The sequence below is a fragment of the Xenopus laevis genome, chromosome 3L, assembly GCF_017654675.1.
Source record: "Xenopus laevis strain J_2021 chromosome 3L, Xenopus_laevis_v10.1, whole genome shotgun sequence".
Lineage (NCBI taxonomy): Eukaryota > Metazoa > Chordata > Amphibia > Anura > Pipidae > Xenopus > Xenopus laevis.
In genome coordinates this window covers 121,862,323-121,878,728 of record NC_054375.1, presented here as the reverse complement: position 1 = coordinate 121,878,728, position 16,406 = coordinate 121,862,323, and the positions used below count along the sequence as shown (strand labels likewise).

General features: G+C 39.7%; 1 protein-coding gene across 5 annotated transcripts in view; it reads right to left on the bottom strand.

Moving 5' to 3' along the window:
* The window catches only part of cers3.L (ceramide synthase 3 L homeolog), a 72,240-nt gene that overhangs the window by 27,766 nt on the left and 28,068 nt on the right, over nucleotides 1-16,406 (bottom strand). For 3 of the 5 annotated variants that reach the window (XM_018250622.2, XM_041584864.1, XM_041584865.1), the window contains 2 exons: nucleotides 15,017-15,190; nucleotides 4,581-4,698 (listed from right to left, as the gene is read on the bottom strand). In XM_018250622.2, the coding sequence (XP_018106111.1) occupies nucleotides 4,581-4,698; nucleotides 15,017-15,189 (291 nt within the window). In that variant the 5' untranslated portion in view covers nucleotide 15,190. 5 annotated transcript variants of the gene reach the window in all.

Genomic DNA, 16,406 nt, shown 5'->3' with positions numbered 1-16,406 from the left:
CATCTAATTTCTTGTCCTTTCTACCTTCCATAAACAATTGCTTTGCATGTTTGCACTTTGCATAGTCAGATTATCCAGCAATGTTTTCTACATTCAGTTGTTTATTTGGTCTAAATTGCTATTTCTTGATCACAATTCAAGACTGGAACTCAGAGCTCATAAACACCAGCAATGAACTGCAAAAACTGCAGGGAAATCCCTTTCAGGAGAAAAGGGAAAAGAAAGATAAAATGTTTGAAGCTTTGTATTTCAGTATCTGTTAAAGGGTTGTTCACCTTCAAACACTTTTATAGTTCAGTTGGTTTCAGAAATAAAGACTTTTTCCAATTACTTTCTATTCTCTATGCATTTTTCTAATATTGAAGCGTTAAGTTTAATTTTGACCTTCTTAAGTAGCTGTGTGTGTGTGTGTGTGTGTGGGGGGGGGGTTTCGACGATTCTCTTAACTGTTCTAAATTTATACATTTAGTTGATACATTTCTTATCTTTGTCCCTGCTGAGCAGCTATTCCTGAGTTTCATTAGGGTCTGGCCACACGGGGAGATTAGTCGCCAGGCGACAGCTCCTCTTCTTCGCAGTGACTAATCTCCCCAAACTGCCTCCCCACTGGCTAAAATGTAAATCGCCTGGGGGCAGGCACATGGAGCACTTCATTTTCAGAAGTCGCCCTGAAGTTTCCTTGCAATTACGGGCGACTTCAGAAAACGAAGTGCTCCATATGCCTGCCTCCAGGCGATTTACATTTTAGCCGATGGGAAGGCAGGGGAGGCAGTTTGGGGAGATTAGTCACTGCGAAGAAGAGGAGCTGTCGTCTGGTGACTAATCTCCCCGTGTGGCCAGACCCTTAAAAGGGTTGTTCGCCTTTGAGATAACTTTTAGCATGATATAGAGAGTGAGATTCTGGGACAATTTGCAATTTGTTTTCATTTTTCATTATTGAAGGTTTTTGAGTTATTTAGCTTTTCATTCAGCAGCCCTTCAATTTGCATCTTAAGCAATCTGGTAACTGGGGTCCAAATTACCCTAGCAACCATGCATAGATTTGAATAAGAGACTGGAATATGAATAGTAGAGGAAGGAATAGAAGGACCAGTAATACAAAGTAACAATATAAATGCATTTGTAGCCTTAAAGAGCATTTGTTTTTTAGAAGGGAGTCAGTGACGCCCATTTGAAAGTTTCAAAGAGTCAGAAGAAAAAGGCAAATATCTATAAAACTATAAAAATAATGAAAAACAAATGAAAAGTTGCTTAGAATTGGCGGTTCTATAACATAATAAACGTTTCCTTAAAGGTGAACCTCCCCTTTAAAGGCAGCTGTTAGAATTGATACAATAGTTGCTAATACTCCAGAGATGCTGCTGAGAAATATATCAACTAAATGTTGTAATTGTAACAGTTTAGAGTCTGCACTTGAATTACTGAGCTGCCAGACTCAAATGTTTAACTTTAAACTTAGATTTTGGAAAAAAATGGAAGGTAATTGAAAAAAATCTTTATTTCTGGTGAACAAGCTGAAAACAATTGAATTGAAAAAAATGTTTGGAAGATGAACTAGCCCTTTAAAGGACTGGTGTAACACCCAAAACCAGTTATATCCTGTAAACACATTTTTTATTTATTTTGCCTGCCTTTAAGCAAGGCAAACAATTCAACTCAGTGTATTTTCACAGCAAGGTATTATTTCCTCTCTAGACTAATACAGTTATGGGATCTGTTATTGTATGTATTCAGAATGATCAGGACCTGGGGTTTTCCGAAAAAGGGGTCTTTCTGTAATTTTGATCTACTAAAAAATCATTTAACAATTACAATAAGATTCTTTTTCCTCCAGTAAGGATTAATTAATATCTTAGATGGAATAAAGTACAAGGTACTGTTTTATTATTACAAAGAAAACTTTTTATTGATTTGATTATTATGGAGTCTATGGGATTTGGCCTTCCCATACATCTAGTTAACAGGTTTCCAAATAACGGATCCTATACCTGTATCTTAGAAAATTCCCTAATTTCTAAACTGTCACAGGGATACAAGGATCCTCTCCCCCAAAGGATAAACGCTAACCTATGAAAACAGATGCTTTGTGTCAAGCTCTTTTTATGTTATGTAGATGGTGCTTTTTTATCCATATCTTCAGTGATTATTTCAGGCAGAAGGTGCATGAGATGGTTTTCCCAATGATGTATTAAAAATGGTGGAGGAAAGTCTGACAAGGCCAACCACCTAACAAACTGTTACTGTAAAGCAAAGTTCCTCAAAGCACTCTTACTGGCAGGTTTCAGCTTTTGTTGCCCTTTTGCAGGCCCAGAATCACTCTTACTGGAACCTTCAGTTGATTTTGACTTCAGCAGTGGTGGAAGGTGTCCTGCTGATTCACTGTGGAGTGCAATGCAGTGTTGTGAATATGACTTCTGAAAGTGTTGCCAGTGAAGCCTGGATACTAGAGTGCCCATACTTTTAAACCAGTTAGCAACATAGGTACAATTTGCAGAGGGCAGAAAAATTCATACCCCTGTTGTTTACCCCCTAAGATTGATGGCCATTTGCATTTCTGCCATTTTCTTGCTCCAGTAAGTTGAGGTAAGTCAAGACAACGATGTGCTAGGATGATAATGTCCCTGTAGCTTATAGAAAGGAATTAGTGAATGTTAGACCTATGCATTAAAGGAGAATTCAGCCCCTTATTAAAAAAACCCTACCCCCCACCCTACAAAGACCCCCCTCCCTCCTCCCCGCCAGCCTAGCTACTACCCCGGGTAAATGCCCCAAACTTTTTACTTACCCCTCGGTGCAAATTCATGGCATCGGAGTTCAAGGCAGCCATCTTCTTCTTCGGTAATTTTCGGGTCTTCTGGCGTTTCAGCAATTTCGGTGACTTTTGACGCATGCGCAGTTGTTTGGGATCGGCAGACTGCTCTAACTGTGCATGCGCCAATACGGCACTTACTTCCCGAAAAGAAGAAGATGGCAGCTGTGAACTCCGCCCGACAGAATCTGCACCGAGGGGTAAGTAAAAAGTTAGAGGCATTTACCTGGGGTAGCAGCTAGGTTGGGGGGGGAAGGAGGGGGGTCTATGTAGGGTAGGGTTTTTTTTAAGTAAGGCGTTGAATTCTCCTTTAAAGGATAAGTAAACCTTTAAAATGTAAAATGAATGAGGGTGCTATTTTAAGTACTTTTGTAATTTACATTCATTATTTATGATCTTTTAATTCCAAGATATTAAGGGATACATGTGCTGTTAGTTTGAATGAATTTTGGTACAACAGTGCCACCTGCTGGTCAGTTTATGACCACCAAGTAATCAAGGAAGTTGCCAGGAGAAAGAAAGAGGCTGCTCTGATGTTCTTCTGTTTAGGAAAACAACTAGAACCCTTTCTCAAATCTTTCCTAAGCAGAAGAACATCACAGCAGCCTCTTTCTTTCTCCTGACAACTTCCTTGACTACTTGGTGGTCAGACTGGTTGGAAACTGACCAGTAGGTGGCGATGTTGGAACAAAATTCATATTAACAATACAGATTTACCTTAATATCTTGGAGTTAAAAGCAAATAACTAATGAATGTAAATTACAAACGTTCTTAGAATAGCACTCATCAATTTTACATTCACTTATTTTAAAAGGTTTACTTATCCTTTAACTATGATAATCAATGAATCCTAGAGAAACCAATTTACCTTTACCAATTGCTTCTGAGAGTACACTATAGCATTTTGTGCCCTTATTTGTAGAATGATTTTGTCTCCCACATTGTTTCTTTGCTTTATGCAATCTATAAATAAAACATTAAAAAGTGCCACTTCATACATATCGAGCACTTGATATCTGTGCCAGTACAGGCAATGTGACAATTTGGCCTTGGAATGGACTCTCTAGAGAAGTGGTACTCACAAGGAATAAGAACATTCCTTGGCTCGACAAGAAACTTCACACAGAACTTAAAGGAGAAACAAACTCTTATTAAAAAAAAAACCCTATCCCTCCACCCTACATGGACCCCCCCTTCTCCTACCCCAGCCTAGCTGCTACCCCGGGCAAATGCCCCTAACTCTTTACCCCTCCGTGCAGATTCTGTCCAGTGGAGTTCACGGGCGTCATCTTCTTCTCTTAGGTAATCTTCGGATTGAGACCTCCGAAGCAGCGCAGTTGGAGCAATTTTCTGTATCGCGACAACTGTGCATGCGCCGAAATTCCTGAAAATTGCTGAAGCGCCGGTCTCATTCCGAAGATTACCAAAGCGGCTGAAGATCGTACACGTGAACTCTGCTGGACAGAATCTGCACGGAGAGGTAGGTAAAGAGTTAGGGGCATTGCTGGGGGGAGGAGGTCTATGAAGGGTAGGGTTTTTTTTTATTAAGGGTTTGTTTCTCCTTTAAAACATTTGTGTTTTGGGTGGGGGGAAGGTTTGGCACCCATGGGTCATAATCTTTTGCCCCTAACAGTTTTGTCATAAGATTTCTTAACAGAATTGGAACAGTAGGGGAAAAAACACTTTTTTGTTCTTCTTTTAGCAGAAGACACTCTTTCTGCACGGTAACAGATTAAAGGTCAAAGAATCCCAATACACTGCACTACTTACATGAGATGGGTGCTTAGAGCATGAGATGTAGAAACTTTCAAACACTGGATTAACTGGAGCTTTTTGACGATCTTTGCTCTTTATCCCCATGGCTTTGGCCACAGGTGTAGCAATGGTTCTGTGGAAATAAGAGATACAAATCACAATCTAAACTTTGATATCCCATTATCAAACAAGACTATTTACCTTGCACGTGCTGGAGGAACATAAGCTAAGTTGCACAAATATAAGGTTTGGAATCCGTTATCCAGACCCGTTATCCCGAAAGCTCTGAATTACGGAAAAGCTGTCTCCCATAGACTCCATTTTATCCAAATTATTAAAAATGATTTACTTTTTTTTCTGTAATAATAAAACAGTACCTTGTACTCAATCCAAACTATATAGATATAAATTATCCGTATTGGAAGAAAAACCAGCCTATTAAGTATAGTTAATACTTAAATGATATTCTAGCAGATTTAAGATGCGATGATCCAAAATATGGAAAGATCTGTTATCCAAGTACCAAGCATTCTGGAAAACCGATCCCATATCTGTACTTCTGTTCAACACAAATAATACTTCCAGACATCTGTTTGGCCCGTAAAATATGTGGAGAACTGATATAGAACGCAGATGGTCTCTACTGGTACTAATAGTAACTCACTGACCTGCCAATTAGGATAATTTAGTAGGTCAGACTGGCAGTAAATACTAGTCACAGTGCTACATATTAGGTAGTTTATTAAAGGGGACCTGTCACTAGGGTCGTAACTACAGAGGAAGCAGACCCTGCAGCTGCAGGTGGGCCCAAGAGATATAGGGGCCCCATGAGGCCCTAATTAATATGCCATTTATATAAATATTGCTAAAACAGGTCAACCTCTAGACATTTTTGGGGCCTGAAAAAGTATTTGCTGTGGGGCCAAGCAACATCTAGTTACACCATTGCCTCTCACCTTTGAAATACTTTCAAATCCTATGTAATGATGTTAGTCAAGCAACTTGTCTCAGAATATTGCTCTCTACATCAGGGTGCCCAAAAGGTAGATCGGGATCTGCCAGTAGACCTTTAGCTGGTGATCAGTAGATCTCAAGACACTGTCATCAAACAGCTTGTCTAAATCACCCTCCTGTTTCATTCTTTTCATTCAGATATTTATTATGTTAAGGTTACATAAGAAATAGTTGTTTGTTAATTATAGCAATATACATTTTCTCATCAATCAATATTTAAGTAATATTTTCCATGGAACAGAATGCGAACAATGTTTTCATGGATGTAGATCCTAATGGGACAACATCACTGAAGTAGTATTAGTAAAGTTTGGGCACTCCTGCTCTACATCATACAGTTCCTCTAAATCAGGGATCCCCAACCTTTTGAACCCATGAGCAACATTCAGAAGTAAAAGGAGTTGGGGAGCAACGCTAGCATGAAAAATGTTCTTGGGGTGCCAAACAAGGACTGTGATTGGCCATTAGGTAGCCCCTATGTGGACTGTAAACCTACGAGAGGCTCTGTTTGGCAGTGCACCTGGTTTTCATGAAACAAAAAGTTGCCTCCAAGCCTGGAATTCAGAAATAAGTACTTGGTGTGAGGCCACTGGAAGCAACATCCAAGGGGATGGAGAGCAACATGTTGCTCACGAGCTACTGGTTGGGGATCACTGCTCTAAATGAACAACCCCTTTTGTATTTATGACTAAATGTTTTAATTTAATAATATGTACGGCCATTGCAATTTTTTTCTTCAAATTAAAATGTTAATTCGATATTTGTTTGTGGGCTCTATATTGTACTGGGGTGGGCCCCTTGAGATGAGGTTTCCTGGTGGGCCCTAGGAACCCCAGTCCGACACTAGGCAGGGCCCTCACAGTAAGAAAACATTGTGCAGTTAAAACCTTACCACTGTTCAACCATCAGTAGATTTAACACATTGGCCTTGCCCAAAACTCAGGATTATAATGTTGGCAAACTGGTTAGGCAAGGAGGCATTATGGTTCAGTGCAGGTTTTGCCTCAATACTCTATGACTGCACTTTTCCACATTAGCCCTACCATTCAAGGAAAAATATGTCACCACTGCTGTCTACTATAAATTGTACATTTTATGGCACTATGTGCGGTAAATTCTACATTTCTAGGTTTCCTTTGTGATCTATGTTAGACAAGCTGTGGCACTGCAAGATCAAAGCAGCACACCTTATTTTTGATGTCAGATTTACATAACACCACCAAATAAGTACACGGTTATCCTGTGCTTTCCTCCGAAGCAACAAATAGTTATTAGATGTACTGTGGCTTTGATGACATAGGAATTAACCCATCCCAATAAGATTTTAGCTTGTAACAAAAAACACATTCATTATTGAAGAAACATGGCTGAACACAAAATCTATGTTGCTTTATATTATCCTGGTACATCATTCCTGCCTCAAAAAGAGCATCACGGAGTCTACTGTGTCCTCAAATGTATGATTAGAGACTTCACACAAAACCCAATTTACCAACACTATGGACATATATGGACCTGTGCAGTAACCCAAAGTAACCTTTTAGTAATTAGCTTTCCACAATCAGCTACAGAAATAATAAAGGAAAAACCTGATTGGTTGAAATGTATTACATCACAGGTGCTAATTTATCTGCTGTTAGTAAATAAGATCCTAGTATTTAGACGTTGTTTAAATTCCCCCAGACAAAGGTGCGAGAAAACACTACAGGGTGCAAGAGAGCTACCGCCTCCCCAAGCACAGGAGCAAATAGATGGAGTGTGTTAAATGAATTATAGTCTACTAAACTCTAGACCAAATGTGTTATTCTGCCATCTTTTCTGCACCAAAGATCTGCTAAGGTCACTACTGTAGAGAGAGCCATTGTTTTTTTCTACATTGAAATATTTATGTCATTTTGGATAATGCATACCATTAAATGTTTAGCACCCATAAATATCTTTTGGTGGGCCACATTTGGCATGGCCATTCAACGTCACGGTCCTTAATTCGATTATCTAGAAATGGCTACAGCATTTTAAGAATTCTATAATTATTTATAATACTAACATGTGTCTTTGAATCATATGAAGGAGGCTTCAAAAGTACAAGGAAGCAAAACTTCATACTAAAGTAAGGTCTTCTGCTTAATAACTGCATGATCCAGAAAGCCATTATCCAGAAAGCTTCAAATTACGGAAAGGCCGTCTCCCATAGACCCCATGTTATCCAAATAATCCAAATATTTAAAAATGATTTCCTTTTTTTCTGTAGTAATAAAACAGCACCTTGTACCTGATCAAAACTAAGATATAATTAATCCTTACTGGAAGCAAAAACAGGTTATTGGATTTATTTAATGTTTACATGATTTTCTAGTAGACAAGGTATACAAATCCAATTTATCTGGAAAACCCAAGGTTCCAAGCATTCTGGATAACGGGTCCCATACCTGTATTACATATAAATGCATACAAATAACTGTATATTAGATGCAGATCTCTGCTGCATAAAGTGAAGCGAGCCAGAAAAAAATAAATGAAGTACAGGCATGATATTTTACATTGAGGCTTTGTATACCACCCAGTAAATTATTGAACTTTATGAAATTCCAAAGGAAACCGATGTGTTCCAAACCGAGTGTTCAACAAAACGGAAAGGAACAAAAGGCTTCCCTGCAGTGTATTTACGGTTGCCAATGGATCCTGAATGACTCTCAATGGAAAACAAAATACAGGTCTTAATTACTCTTGGATTAATAACATAGATCCTAATCTTAAATCCAGTCTTTAGCTGCCATAAATCAGTGTATGTGAACTGTTATGTCAACTTACAGCTAGTAAGGGAAAACAACAACTTGAAAAAAAGCCTGAGCATTCGGACAGCACTGTATAATGCTGACTTTCCTACATTAATTGCTTCTGTGCTTCTAGGCCTCTCACTTTCCAAAACCACAGGTTTGATATTCCTATTCCCCCTGTCGGCTACACTCACAAGCCACAATGATGATATTTGACATCTAACGTCACTCTGCATGAAGATTAATATTATTGGGGAGATGAGGGAGTTAGCAAGAGAGAGAGCTAGAGAAAGAACGAGAGAGAGAGAGAGAGAGAGAGTGCACAGGTTTAGCACATATGGATGAAAAGAAGGCAGTAAATATAGAGTGTAAAAAGCAGTAATGTTAGGACTGGAAAGAGAAAATATATTCGCTGGGGGTAAACTGCAGATAACTGGCAGATGAGAAGGTCAGGTCAGGACAAGCAACACCTAAGGGGATGAGGTGAGAGACTAAAAACATAGAAAGTTTTTCTATAAACATTTCAACTCTCCTAAGGCATGGCATGATATGAACAGAGACAATTTACAGAGTGGGGCTAAATATACTTGTACATATAGGAAGTACAAGTGGAAGACATATATGAAGAGTAAAGAGTAAGAAGAGGTGGTAAATTAAATTACTATGGGAAGAAATAAAGAAGCAGGTTTAAGTTATAATACAGACATTTACAGACTCAGACATTTACAGACAGATATAAAAATTCAAACACTCAGTGAATACTCAACCGACATACCACATATATCTGAATTCCCATTTTTTAATCTTTAGGAAGAACAGTAGGGAGGAACCAGGTAAATAAAGTCCTTAGAGCATTAGATACATCAGTATTAAAGTCTGCAAGGTGGCAACCCTAGCCAACATAGTAAGCAATAGCAGACAGATGAAGAAGTATGTATACATATTGGATCCCTTATCTGGAAAAGCTCCAAATTATGGGAACATGATAAATAATCATGAGATTTTACCCCATGGCGCTCTTCATCCTTTATGAGGGTCATTGTTCTGGAAAGTAAGGTTTCTAATTTTGAGTGTGCCTCAAGAGAATTTGTATAAGGCACGACAGAAGCTCGCACTTTGAGAAAGGCTAGGGACCTAGCCGGAATGTAAGTTGGTTTTTGTTTATTTATATATATATATATATATATATATATATATATATATATATATATATATATATATATATATATATATATATATATATATATATATATATATATATATATATATATATATATATATATATAAATATATATATTATAACGGTTGCATCAAATATTGTTTTACACTATGCAAGGACATCATATCTATTATCTGTTACCACATGTTCCAAGCAGTCTGGATAAAAGGTTCCATTCCTATGCTATGTTTTGCTTTCCACTCTAACACAAGAGCTAGTAGCTACACCAAGTTTTATTTGCCAGACATGTCTTTAGTGTTATACATTTTATACAAGTAAAGTAAGCAAATGCAGTTGAGATAACTCCGTGTGACAAGATGATAAATTCTACATGGGTCCAGTTTGCAGACTAGGGAGACAATGTTACACAATATTGGTCTATGGAAGTCTCCTGTAAGAATAAAGGAAACTTAGAGGCCCATGTGTGACCCCCCTCCAGGCCTCCAGCTAGACAACACTGGCAAAAGCTCTTCATGTTTGCCATTTTTAATCACATGGCTTCTCTCTAAATCATACATCCATCATATGTAGCAATTACTCATGAAAGTGGAAATGTAGTGCAGGAAATATTTTTCTCCTGTGCGGCAATGTAAGTGAATTTATCTAAAGACAATATAAAATAAACTTTGTTTATTGCTAAGGAGTTAAAACAAAAGTGAGGAGAGGAACAGAGCCAGGAGTGGCAATGGATAAAATGAAGCCCACCTTCAGAAACAAGTGCTCTACTTAAATAATAAACCAAGCACTATAAATATGATTGGGAAATTGAAGCATTACTTAATATGGAAAATGTGATTAGTATTCTGTAGAGTAAACTGCCACTACAGACAGGCTGAAAACAGACGGCTGCCAGTAGCCAAAGAAAATGAGTCTGTGTAGGAAGGATTGAGTGTGGGTATAATGGCAATTGACATGCTGTAGGAAGGCTGCTTTGGGCAGACTAAAGGAGAATAAGAATATCACCCACTGGTAACTTATTCTCCTATAATCAGAAAATCAAAAGTACCAATAAATAAGCCATATAACCAAGCTGAATGAACAAAGGGCACACTCTGTTCCTGTAAAATGGTTTAAGATGCAGTATCTATGTTGGGAGAAACACATAGCTTCACTGTAGAGATAACAATTAAGGCCTCAAGGCTGAAAAGTTGATAGTTCCTCTGGAAAAGTCAGGTCTAATTATAAAAAGTCTACCCATGATCCGCTATATGTAAAAAATGGCAGTAACGAATGCCTGTTTTTTTTCCTGGAATTCTATATTTGGATACAAATTTGAATAAAATCATCACATAGGTTTATAATTATGTGGATTTTACACGGTATACCGTGGCGTTACTATACAATGAGCTGGTGCAATTAAAAGGAGTCAAATTAAAGGGCAAGGAAGGCAACTGTTGTGTTTACATAATGGTGTCAAGGTGACTTGCCATGACTTAGCAGGCACTAAAGATATCAGCCCTAGTGACAAAAAAAAAAAACGGTGTTAAAGGACAAGGAAAGCTGATTTACAAGAGGTGGGTGCACACCCCACAGTTCGCTGGGCAAATCTAAACCCATACACAGGCAGCTTTTAAAGGAATAGTTCAGTGTGAAAATAAAAACTGTGTAAATAGATAGGCTGTACAAAATAAAAAATGTTTCTAATATAGTTAGTTAGCCAAAAATGTAATATATAAAGGCTGGAGTGAACAGATGTCTAATAAAACAGCCAGAATCCAACTTCCTGCTTTTCAGCTCTATAACTCTGAGTTAGTCAGCGACTTGAAGGGGGGCCACATGGTACATTTCTGTTCAGTGAGTTTGCAATTGACCCTCAGCATTCAGCTCAGATTCAAAAGCAACAGATATGACCCATGTGGCCCCCCCTCAAGTCTCTGATTGGTTACTGCCTGGTAACCAGGGCAACCAGTCAGTGTAAACCAAGAGAGCTGAAAAGTAGTGCTCTGACTGACTTGTTATACATCAAATCACTCCAGCCTTTATACATTACATTTTTGGCTAACTAACTATATTAGAAACATTTTTTATTTTGCACAGCCTATCTATTTACCCAGTTTTTATTTTTACACTGAACAATTCCTTTAACTGCAAAAAGGCCTACCCTACTGATGTCTGGCTGAATATCGGCCAGATAATGATCAGACAGGTCGATTCATGCCCCAGCGGCCATGGCCGGATTTGTGGAAAGGCCACCAAGGCCTGGGCCTAGGGTGGCAGGAGTTTAGGGGGCGGCATGAAGCACAACCATACCCACATTGGTTCAGAAGCTCTGGGCCTGATCATGGGATACAATAGTTTTTTTAAAATTTCCCATGCAATTCCCAGTGCTCCCGATCTGTTGATGAAAATTTGTGGGGAGGGCACAGGGGTGACGAACGGCAGCAGGCCTAGGGGTGTCCGCTTTGTAAATCCGGCCCGGAGTGCCCTGTATGCGTGCTATTGTGATCTGATCCTTCTTTACCCCCCAGTGAATAAGGCAGTTCTTGTCCATTTAAAAAAAAAAAACTACTATATCCTGATTACCAAGTAGGTGTTCGGGGAGGGTTTGTTTTACACATATTAAATAATACAAACATATTAAATTAATTACATTTTGTGATGTGACATGGCTACATGTCTACTATATTATATTAGGCACTGAAATAAAGCCATACACACTTTATATTCTGTAGATCTGCATGGTCACTGTACTCAGTTTCATCAATCTAATCTCTGACATTTACTCAACAAATATTTACCGGAATTGAAATGGGGCCTGAGACGAAGGAGAAAGGTTGGAGCTGTGAAAAAAAAGAACATAAATGGCCTCCACACCCTATAACTAGCCTTAGGTTCAAATCCAATCATTGCCAGACATCATTCAACTGCAACCGCAGTTCAGCAACAACTAGAGAGCCACAATGATGTCCTCTGCATGGGCTATATGGTCAGCATTTTTATTCAGACCTCTCTGGTCTGTACTAAAATCAGTGCAATATGATGCTTTATTAAAACAAGTCCTTCTTATAATTCTAAAACCCTAAATGAGTAGTGCAGTAATCGGACCTGCTATTGAGAATGCTTGGGACCTGGGATTTTCCGGATAACGGATTTTTATGTAAATTTGGATCTTCATACCTTAAGTCTTATATAAAATCCATAATTAATTATATCTTAGCTGAGATCAAGTACAAGGTACTGTTTTAGTATTACAGAGAAAGGGAAATTATTTTCTAAAAATGTGGATTAAGTGGATAAAATGGAGTCTATGGGAGACGGCTTTTCCATAATTCAGAGCTATCTAGAAACCGGGTTTCTAGATAACTGATCCCATACCTGTACTTATTTCTCAAGGCCAAGGAAATGATCTGTAAGAAAACTGAATCATGTATATTACCAAACTTAATGGCTAGAGGCCTGTCTGAAACCTGTTGGGCTGTATTGCATCATACTGCTGGGTGAAGCTCTCCTTAATAATGTTGGCACACAAACAGTAGCAGCTTGAAAGTACAAGTCTAACACCCTGAGCACTCTCCCTGTCAACAAGGCCTCAGTGACAAACGACTGTCATTTTTACCAAACATTCATTATATTACAGCTTTGCATCTGTTTTTAAGTGTCATGAGCTAATTATCTGGGGCCATAAAATAACAAGAAAAACAACAAAACAATAAAAGTTCTTTGGTAACACACCCAGAGCTTCCTGAACATCACATCTCAAAACTAGTCATCAACTCGGGGAAGTGACGGAATCACTGTGCCCCCCACCCCACCCAGGAATATGCAAACAAGCTTTGCTGAAGAAAAAAGTTGTTTCTGCTGCTAATTGAAAATATATATTATTTAGCTTGAATGTCTCTTTTGTTGAGCTTGGAAAATGGCAGACTGCATTCGCCATCACAGCCAATGAGGCAAAGATGGGAACAATTAAAAGATTAGCTAAGAATTTGGCTGGAGGCTTTTGCAGTTTTGCAAGCTATGGAGGCAGAAAAATAAGGATCTAAGAGCAAAGAGTTGCAGCTGCAATGAACATGGCGATTTGCACTTTTCTCTCTGTAATGTTTAATAATTTAGTGTGCATGTATTCCAAATACAGGGGCACTGACCGTGTCAAACAGGTTCTCAATAGAATTCTATTTTGCTTGCCAACAGGGACTGCCACATGTGCAGCTTTTCGTGTGCCCCCCCCCCGAGCTGTAGATCCCCGTCTCTTTGCACATGGTTGTCATTAAGCTGTTTTTTCACAATATTACTGAAACTACAACTGCTCACTGTCATCATATTGTGTATGAGTGAGTCAAACTAAAACAAATTTATGATGTGTGAATACACGGGTTTTGTACTTTTGTAGTGGATACGTGTGTGAATGTACAAACGGGAAGCACATTTCAGAATCTACAGAATCTGTGCAAGGGTAAAAGGCTTTGATGCAGTCAGTGGCCGGAGTTAGAAGGGCCACAAACATTGGTCGGGGAGTTCCAGCCTAAACAATGTGGCCCTCCAGCTGTTGCACTACTAACTTGCAGCAAACTGCTGACAGACAGAGGGTTACTGGCTGCACATTGCCGATGTGGAAGTTACAAGTATCTAGCACTATTATACAATGTATTGTATAATATGTCATTTTTATATAACATTCTTATAGGATCTTAAGCGCAGTGCAAAGGAAGGGCATTCAGCACGGCTTAATTTAGTGGGTTCAGGTGTCTGTGGCAAAACAACTCAGTGCGGCCCCTGGTATTAACATTATGAAGTTCTTTCCAGGCTCCTGTCTACAGCTTTTAATCACAATTGCCAGGGCCTTAGTATCACAAGGGGCTGTAGTTGAACAATAGCCGAAAGGAAATAAGAGCTGAAAGCTCTGCTTCCATCTTGTCCTGAAGCCAAAGGCCCATCCCACATATTATTCTCATGACAGCCACAAGCTCTGCCTGCATCATCAAAACTAAAATTTCTGGTGCAGCAGAGAGCTTTGGTACAAAATTCCTGATTGCAAATTATGTGGGCCCCATTATATGTGCTGCCCTTGGGATGCAATAAAGCCAGCTCTGGATGCAGGCAAACTATGCTCAAAGTACTTGCACTCCTCTGTGCATGGAGCTGCTCCAGCACAGGTAAAACTGGAGCCAACACTTGAGCCAGAGCTGCCCGGTTTCCAGGATCTATAAGGAACATAATCATTAGCCACACGCCCAGTGTTCTACTGGTTAAAACACAAAGGAGCTGATTAAGTACATTCCATGGTGAGTGGAACTCTTGAAACTAGGAATACATTCCACAGAATGGATGTGAGCATGCAGGATCTAAATACGTCACCCCCAGGACACCAATGCATGTAGCCCCCCCTTGGGGGTCGTTCATAGTTAACTCCCTGCCCCTGCATGTAATAAGAGCTATGCCAAGCATGCACAATTAAAAAGCTGATCCCCTAAACCACTGCAAAGTACAAAGATGCTTCTTACCTCTCAAAGGCAAATCTGAGGAGCATAAAAAGCAGAGCCAGAGGGAGTGTGATGTACAGCTGGGACGGTGACACTGACCCAGTTCCTTCTTCATTTTCCAAGTCGTTCCAAGTGTAGTTACACGGCAGCCAAATCCTGTCCCACCAAAACCAGTCGCTTACAGTCTGAAACATCCTAAAGAAGCAAGGAGAGAATCCAGCACGTCAGAAAGGGAGAGGCAGAGAGTGGCAGCGCTGAGCTTGCGGCTCGCCCAAACCCTCCTTTACTTCACTAGACACTAATAGGTCACGCTCTGAAGTTGTTACAAGGCAAGAGTCCTGTGACTGACAAACTACAAAGAAAGGGGAAGTGGATCATTGTGAACTCTTTCCCCCCTCTCCTCTACCTTTTTTTTTTCCAGGGCTTTTTTTTTTTTTTTTTTTTGTACTAATCCAGCTTTATAAAGAGGGAAAAGAGCGCTTGTCAGAGGCAGTGCAATGGCAGAGGATGTGGAGGGCATGTGCTAGATGGGTCTGCCACATCCTGCTTCACAGTCTCTTAAGACAAACATTCACTTGTTTGGCAGAAGCAGCTGGAATGCGTCAGAAAGAGGCAGGTTAACCCCTTCACTCTCAACTCCTCTACTACAGCACTGCTGGATCTTGCCTTTTATTTTCCAGGTTAAATTTAAAAAAAAAATGTGAAAGCTGTCGCTTTCTCCTCTATAGTCAATGATATGGATGTGCCGTTAAATGAAAGCATCGCAGTAATATGAACTGAATCTGTCTCTCTGCACAGAACTGAATCTACGTCCATGGTCTGTTCAGTTACACATTACAGTGACTGCAATAGCCAAGGAAATGACTAGAAGTCTGAAGATGCCAGCATGGCAATATACTTCCTGGTGGCTACACAACGTCTTGGCTACAGGCTGGCATTGCGCCCTGCTTAAATCAGACTGCTGAGACAGAGCAACAGGCAACTAGTGTCCCCTCAGACATGAGAAAATGCCCAGGTATCAGTAGGAAGAGGGGGCAACGCTCCACCCACTTTTCATGAGGCTCCTGCTCCTCCAGCAGCTCTGTAACAGCGGTGTCCTGACTCCGGCACTTAACGGGTTTAGCCTGAGCAGTGGAAATGTCTCCGACTGGCAAGCATCCAGAAGTTCCACCCCTAATAGCAGCCAGACAGCCAACGAGAAGTGCTCACATCATTTCTGATTGGTTGCATGTGCCTAAACCCACTGCATGTTCCAGCCTGAATTATATTGCAACACTTTAACCCCTAAGCGGGTCAGGAACAGTTATTTTAACGACAGTAGCAGCAATGAAGATTTTACTGGCTACTTCATTATTTTCTACCCACAGAGATAAATGCTGGTTAAATAAGGGGAAGCACAGTTTTTAATTGT